At 44.2% G+C, this 21,609-nt stretch overlaps 1 protein-coding gene across 2 annotated transcripts; it reads right to left on the reverse strand.

Annotated features, from left to right (window-relative positions):
* Positions 1-186: 186 nt before the first annotated feature.
* On the reverse strand, positions 187-21,341 carry dhx36 (DEAH (Asp-Glu-Ala-His) box polypeptide 36). Of its 2 annotated transcripts, XM_069148256.1 has the most exons (26): positions 20,765-21,341; positions 20,314-20,471; positions 20,078-20,176; positions 19,735-19,936; positions 19,506-19,544; positions 19,190-19,360; positions 18,956-19,035; positions 15,206-15,280; positions 14,250-14,416; positions 14,054-14,135; positions 13,803-13,943; positions 12,013-12,118; positions 8,771-8,858; positions 7,857-7,912; positions 7,686-7,750; positions 6,969-7,112; positions 6,401-6,518; positions 5,309-5,407; positions 4,685-4,858; positions 4,461-4,547; positions 4,277-4,360; positions 4,087-4,186; positions 3,868-3,958; positions 2,380-2,503; positions 892-1,044; positions 187-807 (listed from the first exon to the last, which is right to left on the reverse strand). In XM_069148256.1, exons 1-26 carry the CDS (start codon positions 21,047-21,049, stop codon positions 574-576), a joined length of 3,222 nt encoding a protein of 1,073 aa, XP_069004357.1. In that variant the 5' UTR covers positions 21,050-21,341; the 3' UTR covers positions 187-573. The 2 variants fall into 2 exon arrangements, with proteins under 2 accessions (XP_069004357.1, XP_069004355.1); XM_069148254.1 differs by lacking the exons at positions 187-807; positions 892-1,044 and having other exon boundaries at positions 1,799-2,503.
* Between the last annotated feature and the right edge of the window lie 268 nt (positions 21,342-21,609).

Here is a 21,609-nt window from a genome sequence, read left to right on the forward strand (position 1 = left end):
GCACGCAAGGGCGTTCATTCTGACCGAATACGTAGCGATCTCTAAAAGCTTCGAACAAATCCGTCACAGAACAGGCTCATGGCGTCCTACGATGAAGCCACCAATATTTCAGGGCGATGCCATTGCTTTGTTTTGAATTCCTAAATCTCGGCCCGATAAAGCTGAAGCAAAGCAGGGCGACGGTGGTACAGTACATCATCTCTTTATTGCCGAGACCGTTAAGTGGCGCTGCTTCAAAATAAAAACAAAGACTTATCCAAGCCTGAAATGTACAAACTAAACAATAAACAAAGCAGCTACAGAGGGACTGGTCCTTGCAACTTCATGACCAAACAGACAACAACAACAAAAAAACAAAAAAAATCAAAAACAAATATGACTAGCGGAAATCATTCGAGAGGAGGGCATGCTTCGCTTTCAGGAGCAACCAGGGAGCGCTCAAATTGAACCGAGCAGGACCGCCAAGGAGGACGGACAGCTGGTTATCAATAAATATCTCACTCCGTGCTCAAGCAACCGACCAATCATTTCAGAGGCTCCTCCATTCATCGCCGGCCAAATCCCCGGCCGCTTCTAATCGTCCTCGTCGTCGTCGTCGTCGCGGAAGTGAACGCGCTGTCCCCCGGGGGCCGACGGCCATGTTCTGCCGTGGCCCGCACCGCTACCCGTGGGCTTCTCCTGGGTAGTGATGAGGTCGATGATGGCCGCGATGACGGCGCAGTCCTTGGACTGGCGGTTCTGCCAGTCCACGGGAGCCGGATTGCAGATTTTCTCTTGCAGCAGAGAATCCAGCTCTTTCTTTAAACTCTGGGGGAAACGAGACGGGAAAAGAGAGGCCCGTGAAATGCGGATCACGGCGCACCCGTCGACGCCGAGCCCCGCTTCGTTTACCTTGACGAGGTGGGCGATGCGCGCGGGGGATCTGAAGACGATCCACTGGTCCACCGCGATCGTCTCTTGGTCCCCGTCCTTCTGGATGGTGACGTCGCCTCCGAAGAACAGCAGAGAGAACGGGGACACCTCGGTGCAGTCGTACAGGAAGATCTGGAGGGAGACGGGAGAGACGTCGCTGGCACACGGCGCCGGGAGCGTTAACGGCAAACACGTCCAGGCGTCGCCGTGACACGCGGTGCCCGACAGCCACCGTGCGTTGGGCTGAAAGTGTCCCATTAGCGGAGAGAGAGGCTGCGCCGCTTTGAAATGTGTCTCGGTGCCTCCGGTGTTCGGGAGAAATGTCACCTCGCCCATGCCTGCGAACCTCGTTAATGCGTCGCACGTTTTTTTCCCGTCCATTTTTGCTTCCGCTCGACGCGGAGCGGTCGGACTAACGAGGCCCAAAATGACAAATTTGGGTTCTCCCCAACCAGATCGTGGAAAAATTCGGAATATTACAGACAGAAAATAGATGTTAAAAACTCCACGTGACGCTTTTACGTCTGCGTGCGCGCACTCTGGAAAAACAACCCGTCTTTGAAAAGGTCAAACGCCACAGAGGTTGCGTGAGCAGCAGACCGAGGCCAAACTAAACCTATTTTTAGCTTTGAAGGCGACAGAGGCGTCGAAGTAGCGTCAGAGAGCGGTAAAGAAAGGTGAAGGCAGTGGGCAGGAGACAAAGGGAAAAAAAAAAACGGAAGTAAGGAGAGAGCGGGGACAACTGCATTTACCCTATGAATGTGTAATGTAATGGACCGCCAGGGGCGAGCGCATCAAAGATAAAGTCGAATGTCATCCCCCTCACTTGCGTTCCTTTTTATCTTTTTTTTTTCTTTCTACAGCTCCACTCTTTAGCTTTCCTCTCACTCAAGAAAACAAATGACCTTGACAATTTTTTTTTTCTTTTATATATAGAAATTGCACAGCGTTTGGCACAAAACCGCTCGCATGCTGCAAAACTAAAAAAAAAAAAAAAAAAAAAAAAAGGTTAGCGGCAATAACGGCAATCGAAAAGAATGTCCCATGTCCCCTACGGACAAAAGCGGCGAAGGCGCAGGCAGCAATCAGGGACGACATGAAAGGTGTTTTTTCTGCAGAATGGAAACACGCGCAAATAGAGACAGCAGAGCAAGAACAAAGACAGGTAGATGGAAAGGAAGGGGAAATGGGAGTGTGGAGAGGGAAGGGGGGGGGGACAAAAGAGCTAGAAAGAGGAGAGAGGGCGCCAGTCAGGAAACTGCAATTGACCGTTTCGTCCGGAGGCTTTGAAGCGCGTGAGCCTTTGAGAGGGAGTTGAAAGGAAAGCATTTTAATCAAATATTCAGCAAGTGCAAAGCCGCCGCGGCACCGCCGACAACCTTCGACCGCCGGTCGAGCGCAGGAGAAACGCGCGACGGGTCGCGCGGCGGCGTTGAAACGTGGCACCGGGGCCTCGCGCTTACTCACGCTGCTCGTTCTCATCTTCAGATGGTAAATGAGCCACGTGAAGTTGAACTCCGTCTCTTCAGCGTTGACAGATTTCGGGTGGATGCACACCTTTCCATCAGCCTGGGTGTACACCTTGGGAACACTTCAAAAACAACACGGACAACAGAACACGGTGAACGGACTTCAAAAAAAAAAAAAAAACAAACAAACACGTGCCGTGATCAGCGAGCTGACGGAAAACTAATCTGCAAGAATTTTGACAATCGAAACGAGGAACCGCACAAAAAAAACTAGGAATTTAAAGTTGACGCCTTCAACTCGAGGAACGTGTTAGTTTACCAGACCTCTGCAGCCCCATTCTCATCTCCGATGGAGGCTACGAGGCCACAACGCTAAATCATGTCTAGAGGAGATTTTCACGCTGCTACTTCCACCAAGAACGTTCGGGGTTTTTTTTTTTTTTTTCTTCGTGGTTTGTTTGTCTGTCAGAAAGATTACAGAAAAACGACGAGCATTAACAGTTCAATAATGATAAAACACGGATGCTGAAATGTAGTCACGCATGTCGCGCGACGAACTGTGCTCGAAAATCAAAATGTGAAACTCCGCACTTTGAGATCATTCCAGTAGTTCTGGAAATATATCCAGACATGACGTATACAGATTTGCATGTTGCAGGAGAATAGACTATTGACCTTGGTGGAGGTCTGTGCTGCCCTGCTAGTTTTAGACTCTTGTATCATATACTTTGGTAAAAAAAATAAAAATAAAAAAAAATGTTTTTAAATGCATACGCACAAAATAGTGTGCTTGTTTGTTCGTACGCGTGTCGTCATTTGTGCCCAGTTGAGTGAAAATTCAACAATTAAAAATGTTAAAAAAAAAGAGACAGAAAGTTGTTTTACAACCAGCCCGTCAGGTGCTTTTAGCTTTTTAACATAATGTACGCAGAATACAAAAAGTAACGAACTCCTGCGGTCTGATTTAGCGGCAAAACAAACTAAATTGAAACCATTATTTCGTTCAAAATTGCAGAGCTGTGATGCAGACCTGAAAATGTCCAACTGGTTAGTAGCACGACTGTTGAGGGTTACTTATGAAAAGGAAGTTTCCCCGAGCACCTGGGTCCAACGCTGTCACGCAGGGACAGAAGTGACAGTCCTACTGAGAGGGACAGCGTCTGTCCTCAGCACACAGGTCAGAGCTACCGTCTGTTCGTGACAGCTGCCTGAGGGCAATTCCAGGATGACTGCGTTGATCTCGGGCTGCTAAACTGCCTTTTTTTTGTTTGTTTTTGTACCGACACGGTCCCCAGCACAGCCTCGGGTAACTGTCGCAGGACCCTTACTGAACTCTTACCGGAGAGGTCTGGTGAGATACTGCAGCGTGAAGGCCATTTTTCTGTCTAGCGACCGATATGGACGATTGCGCTCGTCTCTATCTTGTGCTGCGCAGCGCTTTCCTGCCCATCGTTGCTCATTCCCCTCGTTGAATTAGCAGACTCACCCTGGTCTCTTTTTGCTGTGAGATGGTCTGATCGTGGCAACCTTCGGGTACAGACCGGCTACAATCACCGCCTTGATTAACTTCTCATTGTCTGGCGGGGGGGAAAAAAATGTGCCAGTTAGAGACAGAACAAATGATCACTGCTACATTTCCCAGGTCCACATCATATTGTATTGCTGCTCTGCAGCCTCGTTATCAGGTTCTGGTTCTCTAAGTTACCTGAGTTGACGTTAGATTTGGGGTCTTTGGGGTCCTTGCTGCTGACAAAACCTGTACGCATGAGATGTTCAGCAAACTGACCCTTCATGTTGTGCAGCATCTGAATGACAAACAGATAAATGACGTCCTTAACGGGCCGGTCGAACCCGGTGTGGAGCTCAGCGTGTCACTTGCGATCGGCCCGACTCACCTGCAGTGTATTGGCAGACAGGAAGTTGTCCCAGCAGTACTCCCTTTCATATCTGGCACCACGCCGTTTTGCCTCCTCCCAGCCCTGGGATCAATCGATGCGTGATATATTAAGACGGGATCAATTCATACAGCAAACAAGACGCGGAAGAAAATTCAGGTCTGAGAGGTGCGAGCTCTTTTACCTGGAAGGCATTTACAATAGTGAGGTGGTCACTCTTGGAGTTTCTGGACAGGGTCTTTCTCCTCATGTCTGCCATCTTCTCTTTACCCTGACAGGTACAAGAACATTTCTTTAAGCCCCAGTGTGCAATTGACAGTCAGAGAGTCGAAGTGCAGCCACGTACTTAAGGGCGCCCGAGCGTCGCTGCCGACATTAGCTTTAATGTCAGTGCACTGAGTGCCCTACCAGGGGTATGAAGAAAGGGTCTTTGAAGCTGAGTGAAGCCGCGATGGTGAGTACGGGGTCCAGGCAGCCCAGCAGCGCTCCGAACAGGATGAGTTTACCGATGTGAGGCTCCACGGGCAGACGAGCCAGGTGGAAACCCAACGCTGTCAGGTTCTCAGCGCAGTCCAGGGCGTTCTAACAACACACAGCCGCAATACCCATCGGGAGGCAAATACCTTTAGCCATTTACAGTCAGGATCACGCGTTTCGAACCATATCCACAAGAAAGGAAATGACGAACGCGCACCAAAGGGCAATGCGTTGTTCTAGTGTAAAAACTATACAGTCTTTATTATTAACAATGCAACAGATTGCTTTTAAAAAGAAGCCACTTAAGTTAATTCAGACTTTCAGCAGCAATTGTCAGATTAAAGTGCTGTTTTGTTTGCAACGTGTCAGCATGAAATACTGTTTTGCTTGTTTTCTGATGCTCAGCTCTGATGTAGTTGACATTTTATAAAACAAACAAAATAATTGAGCGAAAAATAGCACATGATGATGAGTTGCAGGCTCAGTTAATTGTTGCAACTGGTTGGTTCTGGACCCCATCTTAAACATTTTTAAATGACGTTTACTCTTTCTCACCAGGTCTGTGAGGTTCTTGATGGCGAGGCTGACGGCCTTTTCAGTGGGAGGGTCCAGGGCTTTCTCCAGGAACCGACCGATGGACCCCAGATTCAATATCTAGACGGTGCACATCACATTAAACTGGGATCAGCAACAGCACATTGTCATGTTTAAGTTAAAGTCACTTCACTTTCATTTATTGCACACTAATTGTCGGTAATACATAGATGTTGTAAAATTGATTGCAATTAGCTTTATGTTTGTCTTCTTCCCACCAGGCACGACTTGCTGTTTACAAGATGTGACAGAATAACCAACGTTGAAAGCACATTACCACGCTTCTCTAAGTGCTTGGTGCAAAAATAAATGCGATGATTAGAGCTGATTTTGTGAAAATAGCCATATTAAATAAATGTGCATTCACTTCCACATCACAAAAGAAACGTTAAATACACCAAACATCTACCTGTGGAAAACCGCAGAGTGAGCCAGCAAACACATCTCTATGTCTGACTAATAATGAAATACTGGAGTGTTTGTGCATAAGAGTCAGCTCAGGGTTAGCATGTTGCCCGGGTTCCTCTCACTTTAAAGACGGTCTGATGCATTAATCCACCTCTCACCCACCGGCTTCAACAAACATACACAAATACATCCAATTGAGCTCGAGCAAAGATGGACAGTGAAGCGCACATCCAATAAAACCACTGGTGAGAATAATCACTGCAAACACTCCATCTGAGTGAACTTTGGCTTAATGTTCCATTAGCATTGGATAAAGTACGAGTGGAGTACGAGGATTTAAATAGAGAAAGCAAAAACAGGAGTGGGGGAAAAAAAAAAACCCACAGGTTGCAACCAGTAAAGAAAATGAGAAAAAAAAAGAGAGAGAAAAGAGCTGGAGAGCGATGGGCATGAGACAACCGAGAAAAATCCTCATCCTTTGTTCTCGTTAGGCCGGAGAGGCTGCAATTCAACACAAGACCACAAACAGCAGCACTGCTCTCGCCCCCCCCCTCACACAGTCACAAAACTAATTCTGAGCAATCTCGTCCTCAACTCAACTCCTATTTGACTCTCTGTCTCCGTCTTTCTCTCCACATACACAACCTTAATCTGCAGGCAGAGCTCCTCCAGCGGCGTCCTCATAATTTCAGGTAATTGATAGGCATCCAGCAGGCTGGCTCTGAGACCGTTGTACAGATGATAGCACTTCCCTGGACGCACTCTGGATGTAGGCAGAGAAGAAGATAGTTGGGAAGAGAGAGAGAGAGAGAGATGGGGGAGGGGGTGTTACATGTTATACCAGCCCTGTGACAAGGGCTTAATTTAAAATCAGTGGGATGAGACTGCACTCAATAAGCAGCTCCTGCTAATTGGGCCTTGCTGCACTTTGGTGTCAGAGCGATCCAACAGAACAGACGTGTCCGCGCTGCAGACTGGAAACAACCCGAGAGCGTCTACACTTTGCCTTCGTTAGTGTCTACAGGTGGGATGGCGGGAAGGAGAGGGCCGATGGATGAGACCGACGGGGAGCTCAGATGACAAATAGAAGGAAAAATCGTTCTCACAGATTACTACTGCATGACCGGAGGCACAAATATAAAGCATGCCCCCCCCCCCCCATTATAAATACATTAACAAACACCCCTATGTATAGACAAACACACACACACACCTGCCAGCACGTCCTTTCCTCTGTTTGGCATTGGCTAAGCTGACCCACTCGGCCGTCATTGTGCTGATGTTGTTGTTGGTGTCAAAGTTGGTCTCCTTAATCTTGCCTCCATCTATCACATAAACCACGTCATCGATGGTGATGCTGCGAGGAAGAGTGGAGAGAAAGAAAAGAAAAAAATAAAGGGAATGGAACGAAGATCAAATAGTAAAAAGCACTGAGTCCAGAATACCGAGTTAAGATTCTTTCACACACAACCACTCTGAAGTAAAACATAAAATATGGCCCTTTGGCAACTTTAGAGTCTATATTTAGTAAAGAGGTGTCAGGGGGGGTGAAGAGGGAAGGCACATTCTTAATTTGCTCAGTTTGTGAGAGTGCGAGGCTCTGAATGCATTAACAAATTGCCTGTCAGAGGGGTTTCCATCCCTGCCAATATGACAGTATTTGTAATCCATCCATGAAACGAAGGCTAATTAGCTCTAAATCCACTGTTTCAATTAGTGATCAAGACCTACCGCATCGCACTCCCGCACACAGAAACAACACGTACAGTACACGACCCCATGCGACAAAATGTCTTCACTTCTATTTTATCTAAACGTCCTGGATAATTAACTGCCAACAGTACAGTTTCAAAAGCAGTCTGTACAAAGGCTGGACTAGCTACTCAACACAAAAACACACACACACATACACACACACACACACACACACCTGGTCTCTGCAATATTGGTAGCAATCACAATCTTTCTAACTCCAGGAGGAGGTCTTTTGAACACCTGGGAGGAAGAGTGAGAGAAGAGGATGAGACTGGACTTTTCTGATATTGAACAATCGGCAAACACAGAGACGATCAGAGAGACAGAGAGACAGAGGACTGCTGACCTGCGTCTGATTAACGGTGGGCATGAGGGAGTGCAGAGGGATGATAACAAACCGGTCTGAAATACAACAGGACACAAAAGAAAAACTCAAAACAAAGCACCAGTTGTCAACGTAAGATACAACTGCTAGTGCAAGAGACTGCACAATTATGTTTTACATAACCATAAATATCCTGGTAAACATGGAGAATGCAGTAATTTATCAACATTTAATATTTATCTCTGGCAACAAATCTTATATTGTCATCATATATGGACAGAAAACGAACTTCATTTTGACAAAGTACTCGACAAACCTATACATCATGACGTCCTTTATAAAACTACTAGCTGTCTCTCCATAGAAAATACAGTTAAATTCCATGTGAAGCCAAATATAATGCATAAAAATCACACTTATTCAAGCTTAGTTAATAGTGAATGGAATTTTATAAAGAATGTTATCAAATAAAAAAATGATTAGGTTGTACCTCTTGATGTGTGTGGGGAGAACTGGGGGGGTTAAAGTCAGAACTAATCTCAACCCAAAAAACTTCAGTGCATCTTTTTTTTTTTTTTTTATTCAATAAATTCAAAGATCCCCTCCAAACATTTTTACGACGTAAATACACAGTTTGAATAATAATTTATGAAATAGTAATATTTTCCCACATTATCAGGTCACTTATCACACATCCAGTGGATGCTTTAGGTTTTCACACGATTCAAGGGCAACAATTAACGAATATTTTCGAAAACGATTATTGCGCAGAATTTTTTCTTGTTTAATCGACTAATTGCAAGGTCCATAAAAGGATGTATAACATTGAAAATTCACGTTATCATTTTCCACATTTAAATACACTTTTTTTTTTTGTCACTGGCATGCAACTTCCATGTCCCGTCTGCTGATTGGGTGCTGCTGTGAGCGAGTACCTGATCGGAACATCTGCTGAGCCATGAGCAGGTCATTGAGACTGCTGATGTTGTCCCAACCGGGCAGGAAGACCAAGATTGCTCCTTCCTGTCAATGAAACAACACGTGATGAGCCCGGCTGAAAGACACAGAAACCAGCAGGGCTTTGGTAGAAAACAAACAAACAACAACAACAACGACCATCACTGCCAACAGTAACAAAAACAGCAATTACACGACAACTGTGACAAGTCCACGAGGCGCCACGATCCTCGGAGGAGCTGAGAGGAGGCAGACGGAGATTACTGGCCCTGAGCTTCAGACCTCCACACTGAGCCACACTCTCCCTGCCCACATCATCATTACAATAACATCTTCCCTCAGCTTCAATAGCACAGGAACAGACTACACTGTCTCGCAGCAGCAAAGAAAAAAAAAAAAGAAAAAATTAGTCACACTCAAAATATTGACACACACACACACACACACATGCTAGCTGAAAAAACATCAGCAGACTTGTTAGTATTCTGACTTTATCAGATATACAGAACAGATATGCAAATGTGCTTCTGAGTAGTCCGTCTAGGATTTCAGAGGTGTTTTGCGATTGTTGCGATCAAAAATGCAAAATCTTTTTCAGAAACTTTAAAGCAATTTGTGAAACTTGTGAAATTAGGGAAAATTGCAAGTTCAGAAAAAAAAAAAAATTCTAATTAAAAAAAAATACTATCTATTATGGTCGGGTCTTATGATGTCCTGTGTTAAGCATACAGCACATCACAGAAACAGCTAGGAAAAAATGTTTTGTCATCGCTGGACAAACGAAATGTCTGAATAATAAAAAACACATTTTTTTTTTTTCTTCCACGGGTGTAAAACACGTTCTCTACGTATTCTTTTAGTTTCCTGCGTGTCTGTAGCAAGGTTGTTGCTACCGGGGTGTCTCCTGGACACGGATGACACGCCGAGTCGTACGTGCGGGTGTAAAATGCCTTTATTTGCCCTGTCCACACAGCGACGTCTTCGTGCAGCCGCATCTCCCTTCCTCCTTCTCCCTGCTCCCCTTTAGTAGGGGAGAGCTCATCAGTTCACATCCAGCTCAGCTGTGCTCATCAGTTCGTATTCGGCTCAGCTGCGCTCATTACACCTGCCCGGCACCGTTCCCTGCGCCGCTCCTCCCACTCTCCACCCCCCCCCCCCCTGCAGCTGAGCTAACCACACCCCGCCACCACAGTGTCCTTCTCACCACAGTAAGAGAAGCTGTCTCAACAGATTTGCGGATCTGATTAATACCTTCAGTCGTACTAAAAAAAAAAAAAACGCCCAATATTACATATATGCATGCAGGCAAACACCCAAAATGGACAACGCGTGTTAAATTGCACATTTGAAAGACGCAATCCTCGCTGCACGTCGTTAGTAGATCTGCTTGGACATTTTTTTGCGGGCGGTGTGAAGGTTGCACGTCATTTTACACACACACACACACACACACACACACACACACACACACCTTCAGTAAATCAGACCTATCGATATCAGATCAAGACTAAATCCTAAGCAAAGGGGCTGGACACAGTATTTCTCGGAATCTACATTGAAACAAAAATCATTCTCAGGGTGAAAATTACTCAGGTTTGAAATATCACTCTTTAAATAGAATTATTACTCATTTCCTGAGAAAATTTAAGGGGAGATGAAGTTCAGACATAAGAAGTAGCTTCTGGGCTGCCTTCTAATTGAAGCTAATTAGAAGTGCTCACCCACATGGGACTGTACGCGCGTACTTTAATGTCTGTGCACGTGTTATGTGTGAAATATAGAGGAGGAGAATGACGTAGGCTGTGTGCCTCGTTACGGACGTTCAGTATAGAAAAAGGTTCTCATTAATTCTAACCGAAAATTAAATAACACTACAGTAAGCTCTGGAATGTCGGCCCACTCTTTCACAACACACACATACAGTCTCTCTCTCACACACACACACACACACACACACCAAAGCACTCACATACAGTTACACCCAGCAGGCGTTCATTAATGCCTGCATGTCAACCCCCGAGGTGTCTAATCACAGTCCTCTGCAACATAATTAACCAATCATCACAGTCCAAAGCTTGGCAGACGGCACGTATCCCGAGTTCAGAGCGCCGTCGTAGTGAATCAAGCAGTTTCTCCTCAGCCGTTTCACGATGCCACGGCAAATCAGCTGGCGGACGGGCTCAATGTGGCCATGACTGATGGGAGATACGGCTTCGTACGGGAAAGGATAATTATTCTGTCTGTCTGCGTTAGTCACTCATTATTCAAGGCCCGTCTTTACCTTTCTCCTCTCCAGTAAACGGTTTTCACAAACACAGCCACAAACTTAAATGTATGAGTTGAACTCGTTTCATGTCTCGAGGAAAAAAAAATACAGTGAGAGCAAATGTGACAATTTATTTTATTTTATTCAGTTCTGGCACTTGATTTGTAAAGTTGTCCCCGCGTCCATTCTTCTCTTCTGACAAGAGACTACACTGAACGGCACTGCGTATGATGTTCTGCTCTATTGTGCAGGTACACGATGGACTCCATGAAACGGCTGCAAAAACTTTACAGAAATTACAGTGTCTATTGAAAAAGTGCAAGACTCAAAAAAGAAAGAGTACTTTTAACTTTGATTTGACTAAGCTGTCATTGTATTTCACATTACCAAAGACTGAACTGAGCACTGCCAAGACGCTGACATAAAAATGAGGGAACTTAACCTGAATTGGAAAGAGGCAAAAGGGAAAGGGACGTGCAGTGGGAGAGCAGCTGTTCGATCACTCATTAGCACAGATCTGCTGCCAGGATCGCTCTTATTTCCTCTGATCTAATGTCACTCTGTTTGGAAGAGATCCATCCTGCTCCTTCCATCTGCTCTACCTACGAAGGCACCATACTTCTCTCCTTCTGTCAGCTTAAGCGTCTGTGTGAACTATTAATTTCTATGTCATCTCAAACCCTCCTCCACATAGACCACTGCTCTCTCTGTCGGTCGGTGGGGGGGACGAGGAGATTTTCATGTCCAAGATCGTAATCGTAATATCTTCAAGACTAGCTTCAGCGACAGAAGCACTGAGAGCTTATAGACAACTTAAGACACATAATAGGTTCCCTCGACCCGTTTTCATCTGCAGTACAGGTGTGTACTTTTTTTGGAAATCATGTTTAAGGCAGAACAAAGTTGCGATTTCAGGCAGCTGCACTGAAACCGGAGACACAAAGTTACACTCACCTCATCATTAAGAACAATGTGACGGATCAGCGCCAGAATCAGCTCCAGATCAATCTTGTCATCGCTGTCTAACATCTCCAGTGCCTCAACGGTCCTGTCAGAGTATCTGTAAAACATAGGACACCGGCAGTAAATTATTGTCTCCATCTTCTCCCATCCTGTCGCATAAACACATCTCTTCCTCCTGAGAAAAGTGGTCTCACACTCGATACATTTGTTGGTTACTCGTACAAATTAAAAACATAAACGTTTTCAAATGTGGAAACTCTCTTCCCTGAATCTCTGATGTGAGATCGACAGGAGATAATGAACTCAGAGTTCAGACATCCGTGTCGTGTTGAACAATAGATGGACTATTATTGTCCTTTCACTGTTCACACATTGAAATTCTAGGAGAGTTCTTCCGACGATGAAAAAAAACCACCATGTATTTCTAAGCCGCAGGCGTTTCAGGGTCATTTCAGTGTTTTCTTTTGAAACCTTTTTTGTGAATGCGAAGCATTACATGGCATCATTTTGCTGGTTCATTGATAGTCAGTCAGTGTTCAGTGCAAACCAACTTTCCCTTTGGCAACATGTTGTCGGATGCAGTGCACTGAAGTCGTGACAGGTTTTTTTTTATTTTAAATATTTAATCATTATTTCAAACAGAAGTGAAAGGAGAGCAAAAACATGGCAGCATCAATATCAAAATGAATGGCACGTAGCACTAAGGACAAAATAAATTCAAATTGAAAAACTAAAAATTAAGTTCTTTGCAGGTCTTCACCTTAATTTTGTCACTTGAGCCAGAATTTTAGTCAGACATCAAGGAGTTACTAAGTAGACTGGCAGTGTGGGTGCATTCAAGAAAAGCTGTGTTTCAATTTACTTTCTACCGGTATGCTAAATATTGGCAATAAAGAAAAGGGCCTGCACTCCAAATAGATGTAGTAGATGAAGAAAATTGCACCAAGTGGCAAAAATAAGTCATTTACAGCTGCAGTTATATTTTCCAGAAGAAACCATGAAGCTACAACATTGCCTTTTTTGTACTATGGGCGACCTCGCAGCTGCCAGCTGCTTGTGGTGTAGGTATAACAACCATCCATTATCTCTACCCACTTTATTCTATACAGGGTCACAGGGAGCCATGGAGCTTATCCCAGCTGACTATGGACAAAGGTGGGAAACATCGACGCTTGATTGCCAGTCCATGTAGAAAAAAACATTGTAAACACTGCAACCAATGAATAACACTAAAATGGTAAATGGTCTGTACTTGTATAGCGCTTTATCACCTTTCGGTCTCAAAGCGCTTTAACATGTTTTTTTTCCCATTCACACTAATGAGACAGATCACCATGCAAGGTGCTGCCATCAGGAGCACATTCACACACCGATGGTTCACCATCGGGAGCAACTTAGGGTTCAGTGTCTTGCTCAAGGACACTTGGGCATGTGGACAGGAGGAGCTGGGGATCGAACCACCAACCTTCCGATTAGTGTGCAACCCACTCTACCGACTGAGCCACAGCCTCCCAAAACAGTGTTTGCTTGACAAATCTATCAGACTATCAGGTGCTCCAAATCACCCGTCCTTCACCGTGACCACTTGCAGAACAAAACCGCCACTCTGTATTCAGCCTTCACAGAACCCATGGCTCAACTTGAAGTTCAAATTGAAAAAGAAAAGCAAGACATTTATTTAAAACTGCCGAATCCTCCCATTTCCCACCGAAACACCACATCTATCAACCTGGCAGCCCCCTCTGCCAGTTCAACTGCCCTGCTGTTTCTCACCAACTCACCGGTCTTGCAGTGTGCGTGCATAACAAGGCCAGCTCTCCTTGTATTCAGCCTCTTTCTCCTCCTTCTCAGGTCTGGAGTTGCGCCCCTGCCAAAAGCTTTTCTTCCATGAGGGGCGACGGTCCTTATTCTGGGGGCCATACCTGGCAGAGAGACACCAACCATTTTATATCAGAACAAGAGGGATGCTGTGATTTCATTCGTATTTGAACGCATGTGAGGATTTGACTGTCTTTGTACATGTCTGTTCTACCTGGTCATTTCTACAATGTCCTCAAGTAGGAACTCCTCCACTGGGAACGTCAAACCAGGGATGTGGATCATTGGACAGTTGTCTAAAGGATGAAACAGGGAAAGGAGCAGATAATAAAAACAGGAACAATTCAATCGTGTTAAATGCAACATTTTAGGTGAACAAAGTTTGGTGTTTCCTTTGAAGGGTTACATACCAAAATACTTTGAAAACTTCTCCGCGTTGAGCGTGGCACTCATGAGGATGACCTTGAGGTCGTCCCGGAGGTTGAGTAAGTCCTTCACAATGACGAGCAAAACGTCTGATTGCAGGTTCCTCTCGTGGATCTCGTCCAACACCAGATGACTGATACTGGACAAAAACCTGACCACGAAAAAGCAGGGAAGGTTTAAGTGTGTGACTGATTTTGGGTCAAGAAGCTGTCTGTTCTCACTTTGCAATTTTGTGCCCAGTATGGCTGCACTTACTTCCTACAGGCAAGACAAGTTTTTTAGTCCATTTGTCCAACAGTTTCTTTTTTTCCAAACATAATTCTTGACCCATGTGTGCAATTTCAACATTCGATATGTTGTCTTGGGTCTATTTGCAATTAAATATTGGTTTATATGATTTGCAAGTCATTGCATTCTCTTTTTACTGACACAGCGTTCTGACTTTTCTGGACACGGCGTTGTAGAAGTGTGTACAGTCCATGCAGACTGTCAACTTATGGACCAGCTGCTGTGTAAATCTACTTTATTGCCAAAAAAAGTTGCAGCATTTTGTCAGACACCTTCAGTCCTGAAATGACTCGCTAGAGTCGTGCCAGCTCCGAAAGAGCATGAAGCAAGACAACAAGGCAAAGCTGGCACTCACTTAGTCTGCGTTTCCTCTAAAGTCACTCAGCAATGCAAGGATGAGTCAACAGAAGCTCTGTCTCTGTGTGTGTGTGTGTGTGTGTGTGTGTGTGTGTGCACGCGTGCCTTCATTTCTTTGCCTATGAGAATGAGAACCCATACTAATGAATCTTCCACAGACAGTAAAGACAACCACAAATCAATGGGGACAAAACAGAGCGACAAAAACCGAAGGACAGCTGGACGGAGACTCAGAGGGGAAATGCAGGGAGAAGATGTGACGGGGATGATAAAACAAGGGTGGGAGCGAACTCACGGGTCTGAGCGAAGCCACTGAAGAATAATGCCTGTGGTACAGTACAGGACCGACCCTTGTTTCCGTGGTAACCGGCTGTGAAATAGGAGGACAAAAATAAACAAAGAGTACATTACATTTCCCAAATGACGCAAATTAAGACAAGTATGAAATAAAGACAGAAGGTTGTTAAAATGGGTGCTGGGTTTTCCCTGTTCAACTGTTACAGACTCCATTGTCTTCTCTTTCTCTGGTTTTAAGTTGGCTGCTTAAACTTTAGCTTACAGAAGAATATCTTGATACTCATGTTGTGCATTAGAGCTGCAACAATTGGTCAATGAATCAATTAGTTGATTGACAGAAAATTAATTGCCAACTATTTTGATAATTGACTCTTTTAAGTCAAAGAAAAAAAAAAATGCTAAAACTCTCCCATTTCCAACTTCTTAAATACAAATGTTTTCTGGTTCCCTTAATCCTCCAAGATGGTGAACTAAATATCATTCGGCTGACAAAACAAAACATGTTAGACTGCACCTTTGGCTTTAGAAACCACCAATCGACATGTTAAACCATTCTCTGACATTTTAAAACACCTGATCAGTTGATTGAGAGAAATAATAGAAAATGAAAAATAATCATTATCTGCTGCCCCACTGTCCACAGACGAGCCCATAAAATGATGCTGGTAACAAAACTACTAAGTAATAAGTAATGTAATTGGCTACGATAGACACTTTTGTGTTTGTACTAGATTTATATCATGTTTTGTCCCAGTATTAGTCAGAAATGAATCCCATGAACAGCTTCTCATTTATTTTAATCCTAAAAAAGTAGAAACTGGCTTCTCGACAACATCTGAAATATGCATCTCACTGACAACACCTGAACTTCATCAAAGGCTTTGCTGTATAATTGATGCACCCGTGACATTTCAAAGAAAACTTTACGGAAAAATAAGACCACAGCAGAATTACAAAGTATTTCAATAAGCCAACACAATGAATGTAAACAAACAAAGTCGTGAAGCAAACAGTGAGCCTGGTACATGATTAAATACTATAGATCATCAACAGCAATGATACGAATAATAAATATACACATAATAACAGTGAAACAGGGGGATAACAACAGTCCACTTTAAAAAAAAAAAACATCAAGTAACAAGCAGGTTTAAAGCATCTAACTAAAGTAGTGAAGGACCAGCATGCCGTAGACCAGGTCCTCTTAACACGCCCACTGCTGACGCTCTCTGCACAGTAGCACTGACTGAACTCAACAGTTTACTGCAATACAACCCAGCGGCAGCTTTAAGCTTTTAGTCACGCCATCTCGTTACGCCTCTCTTTGCTATAATATCATGGCACGCGACTGGAGAATTACAACAACCAGTCATTCGTTTTTTTGTATCTTTGATTATTGGTGCTGCTTTGTCAATCATCCCTTTTTATATTTTAGTGATAGACTTTCCATATTTGTTTATGTTGTATTAAAAACGGCAATCTTTGCTTACCAACATTAAAAGGCAAACGGAAATGTAACTTTTATTTAGTGTACATTTCCCAATTTTCAAGTCAATAAATAGCTTAATAGTGTATTATGTATCTGTGATATGGCTTGTAAAATGAACAGAATCAAATAGCAAATGTTTGTATGACAATTAATCGTCAACTAAAATTGCATGTAAGACACCTTCTTAGTGGTCAGCAAGCCTGCATCCATTCTGAAACTCAACAAGACAGACAAACTGCCCTTCATAAAAGGTCAAACATCCACAAATAACTTCTCCATTATATCTGTCTATATGTGACAGAGACATGTTATCGCGATAAAAATGTACTACTTTATGGTCATTATAACAACCCAAAGAAAAAAAACACATCAATTCAGTACCTGCCTGCATTGACTGAACTGTGTAGACTAATACACTGGTTCCACGTGAATAGAGCTGAAACTCGTTTACATGTTTTTTTCCCCCAATTAGTAATCTGTTTTTAAAAAGTTGATTACCTGAAGACAGAGCAGGCAGTGCAGATGGTCAGATGAACTTTTTTCTTATATTAGTAGCTATGTGGGGGGGAGCTGGTGCGTCATTAGTAGTTTAACAAAGCAGGTTTTTGCATTTACACACCAAAAGACATCCATGGTCACATCAGCGAGAGTAAAACTGCACAGACGTATGAATATAGCTCAAAAAGATGCCTTTTCTCAACTGACTACACCTAATTTAAGATCCTTGATTCATGAAATTGCTTTAGTTACTATTCTTAGAAAAACAGCCATGACAATAATTTAATGCAACAAAAGAAAAAAAAAAGAAGCAGGACCACATGAAAAGATTTAGAAAATGTGAAAAATAGTCTTAAATTCAGTCTAGCACCTTGATATCCGTCCTATTTCTCGAACAGTAATTCATTTGCTCATCTTTTTCCTTCTAATCCCCCGCATCAGTCTCCCTCATACTACATCTATCTTGTCTATTTTCCTCTCCTCCTACTTCTTTGTCTGCCATATAATCTATTGTATAGAATAAATTTAAGATTGCTGCACGCTCATTTCCCCCAACTCACTGCTCGCTCAGTCTGCACACAATTACAGTGCCTCTCTCCCTTAGCTTTGTCCATCTGTTCCCTCTCCTGTTCTCAGGTCACCATTCCCATCTACTGATCCTTATAGCTCCTTCTCTTCAAAAAATAATTTCCTGTGGTATTCATTCATTGTACACTTCCCTTTTCCATCTTAATTTAGCCCATGCATCAAGAAACTCCCTCTGATAACAAAACAGTAACACATTTAACATGGGAGCATCTGGGTCCATGGAGTTCTGTATTTACGCTGCGTTTAGATGCAATTTAGCTATGACATAAATGACACAGTTTCTGCGTTCTGTTATCAGAGCAGCAACACTGCCTGCATGTCATACCTCACTGCTGCAGCATGTCATCTGGAGAATAGGCATCTCGCCTATTTTTCATGCGTGATGTGTGCAGTTCCCAGCAAAAGTAGACCAGGAAAATATCTGTGCTCACAAGTGCAGTATATAGTCATAGCTTCTAAAACTTGTGACAAAGACACGTGACGAAGGCAGGAGATTTTACAGTGTATTGCCCACACTGATATCAGTGTACTGAACCCGCAAACTTCACTGGAATTTAACAGTTAGAATTAACTGTAACAAAAAAAAAATACACACATGCCAATTACATTACATTACATTTCATTTAGCTGACGCTTTTATCCAAGGCGACTTACAACACACCGATGGCACACCATCGGGAGCAATTTAGGGTTCGGTGTCTTGCTCAAGGACACTTAGGCATGTGGGCAGGAGGAGCTGGGGAGGCGCATGTTTTTTGGATGTTGGGAGGAAGCCGGAGCACCCGGAGAGAACCCACGCAAGCACAGGGAGAACATGCAAGCTCCGCACAGAGAGGCCCAGGACCGGATTCAAACCCGGAACCTTTTTGCTGTGAGGCGACGATGCTAACCACTGCACCACCAATAGAACAGTGTTGCGTAATGTGTTTTCTCTCCTTCTGTGTTTGTGTGTGTGTGTGTTGTTTTTCCCAACCTTGTAACCAGTAAGTCCAGACCAGGACCCACATACACAGACAATCAGCTGAAACCAGGTTTTTAAACACAAGCCTGTTCTTTTGCTTCCTAAACCACTGAACCGAGTGCTAATTCAACATTGAGCGTAATCAAACATATAAATTTTTTTTTTTAAAAAACACTTAATGAATTCGCAAAGTTTTAAAAGGACTTCTTTACCTCTGAAGGCGGATTTGATAACCACAAGAATTTCCATTCCCCACACTTTCTGCCCTTTCTGCCGCTACACGCTCTGCTACCTGAGAGGGAGGACACACAAAAAGCATTTCAGAGAACAGTCATTATTGTGAAAAATGGCTATAATATCACATGACTGATGAAGGAAACCTTATCAACCGCAATTAACATCAGTGGCAATGCAACGACATAAAGTTCCACGCAGTCGGTACATACCGAGATTGCGCTGATGCGACGAGGCTGCGTGCAGACCACGCGGCACATCGAGCCCACGCCTCTGTTGATGTAGTCATCGAGGATGAACTGAGTGACCTGAGTGGTCTTTCCACACCCGGTCTCCCCGCTCACCACCAGGACACGGTTTGAGTTGATCAGCTCCACCAGCTCCTGTGGAAGGAATGATAGAAGCACCACAGAAGAAGATGAAGGATTAAAGAGGAGGATGAGAATACAAATTCAAATTTGGAAAAAAAAAAAAAAGAGAAATGTATTTTTTTTCCCCCAGAAATGGTGAATGAAGTCAAACACTTGCCTCTTTTTTCTTATAGGATGGTAGTTTTTCCCTGAATTTCTGAAGACACACACACACACACACACAAAAAGAGTAAATAATGAATAAAATCCGAAGCGGATGTTCTGTCCTGATAACTTGATGATGGGTACAGATTTTGCACATGACTTTATTAGGCCCGATGACCTCGTAGATTTAATTTTCACTGTTGTATATATATATCAAACTTTATACTAATCAAAACACTCACCAGCATTTCTTTGTACTTTGGATCAGATATTTTGTTCTGCAGATCTCTCTTCAAGGTGTCATCCAGTGGTCCGTCTCTGACTACTTCCTGAAACAGGAACTCCAGATCCTTGTCTTTCCTGATCAGTTTCTCTTTCTCCTCCGGCTCGTCTTCCTCCCAGGTGTCCGGGGGCTCGTCTTTAGCTGCTGTTGTAGAGAAGCAACTGCACAAACACAAATGAATGGCGTAAATATCCGTAATATAGTAAATTACCAGACTACACTGGTTGTTCTGCAGGGCTATCAAATACGACATTTTTGGAGCACGTCGCTTTGGCTTGCAACTCATTTTCGTGCAAAGTTACCGTTGTGATTTGTGGCCTGGACCAATTTCATCTTCCTCTTCCTCCGATTTGACATCGATCTTCTGTTTATCCTCCTCAGGCTCGTCCCCATCAAAGTAACTGATGATCAGAAACACGTTCATTACTCATACTTTCCAGCAAATTTGATCCCATCCAGCTTTCCGGTTTTCTTCGTTGTAAGCCAGCCACCACACTGTACAAGTCCCAGATGGAAAAGTCACGCATGCCGTCCTCACCAGTGACCACGAGTGCTGGCAGCCGTCTGCCAGTTGCCGGATGAAGAGGCTCCTGGACCCCTGCTGTCCCTCCCTGGGCCGGGATGCTCGTTCTGGACGGAGTTGAGCAGCTTGGTGATGTGCTGCTCTCTGGCCTCATCCATCTGCACCACCGCCCTCTGCACGCGACGGGAGAGAGGAAAGTTCGGCGACGGCATCGCAGTAACAAGAGTTTAGGTTCGAAGCGACGCGCCCTCGTGTTTGAACAAATTTCACATTCCACCAGTGAAACTGTGAAATCGGTGATGAACATTTCTGTGACTTCACTTTTTTTTAAAAAAGGGAGCTATTTATTGGAACTAATTCGGTTTCCCCTCAAGACTTTAAAATACTACAAAACCTAGTAAATGAATTGCAACACCCTGACATCCATCACTCACTCACTCACTCACTCACTCACACCCCCCCATACCGATCTCCGGTCAGCTTGTTTCCTCCTCACGGCTCCGTATCTTGCGTACCACAGCCCAATCTCCCGGCCCTTCAGATGTGGAGGAGGACGGTCTTTCGGTGATCCTCCTCCTCCCCCTCCTCCTCCTCCTCCTCCTCGGTCCTGGTCGCAGTCGTAGTCGGAACCGCGTCCTCTCGAGCCTCCTCCACCTCCTCTGTCCCATCTCTCCCTGCTGCCGTCTCTGTGGCCGCGACCACCACCTCGCCTGCCTCTCCTTCCACCGCCACCGCCATACCCAGAACTCATACCGGAACCGGCGCCGGTGGCACCGACGACTAAAACTGTCAAGAATATCCCGGTGACAACGACAGCGTTTAGCTACTCGCTAACTGCGTTTAGCCGCAAGCTGCGATGGATCGATTCGCGAACAATAGGTCGGATATATCAAATATGGGTCGGCGCCCGCCTACCTTACGGACACCTGACTTCTTTATAGCTACACGTACACGTCCAATTCTCGGCTCGCGAACTCACTGAAACAACAACATGAAGCTGTGAAGGTTCCGCCGCTCAGACTGCTCGCTAGTTTTCATCCGGCGTGTCGCATGGCGATGACGTAGGAAATTTCCGCAGGTGGATTTTGACGTCACGCCCCGGGATTCGTCCGACACCGTGTCGTTGACATGCGTGCTAATAACGAAGCTTCCTAATTTGACAAATATATGAAATATTAATCGAACACGTGAAGAACAAATTTTTTTTTTTTTAAATTTAAAAAAAAATCCGCGGTTTAACAAGTATTCACGTCCTTTAATCCGGTCCTCGTTTAATGTACAGTAATGCATCATATTCTGTAACATCATGTA

The sequence above is a fragment of the Embiotoca jacksoni genome, unplaced genomic scaffold, assembly GCF_022577435.1.
Source record: "Embiotoca jacksoni isolate LCO1_2020_lvr unplaced genomic scaffold, fEmbJac1.0.p SCAF_14, whole genome shotgun sequence".
Lineage (NCBI taxonomy): Eukaryota > Metazoa > Chordata > Actinopteri > Embiotocidae > Embiotoca > Embiotoca jacksoni.

Excerpts from the sequence above, each read along its gene's own strand:
- dhx36 (XM_069148254.1), bottom strand. The coding sequence starts at position 21,049 with ATGAGTTCTGGGTATGGCGGTGGCGGTGGAAGGAGAGGCAGGCGAGGT. Across the intron at positions 20,472-20,764 it reads AACAAGCTGACCGGAGATCG|AGGGCGGTGGTGCAGATGGA; the intron begins GTATGGGGGGGT and ends CGTCGCGTGCAG. Across the intron at positions 19,036-19,189 it reads GTCGCATCAGCGCAATCTCG|GTAGCAGAGCGTGTAGCGGC; the intron begins GTATGTACCGAC and ends CCTCCCTCTCAG.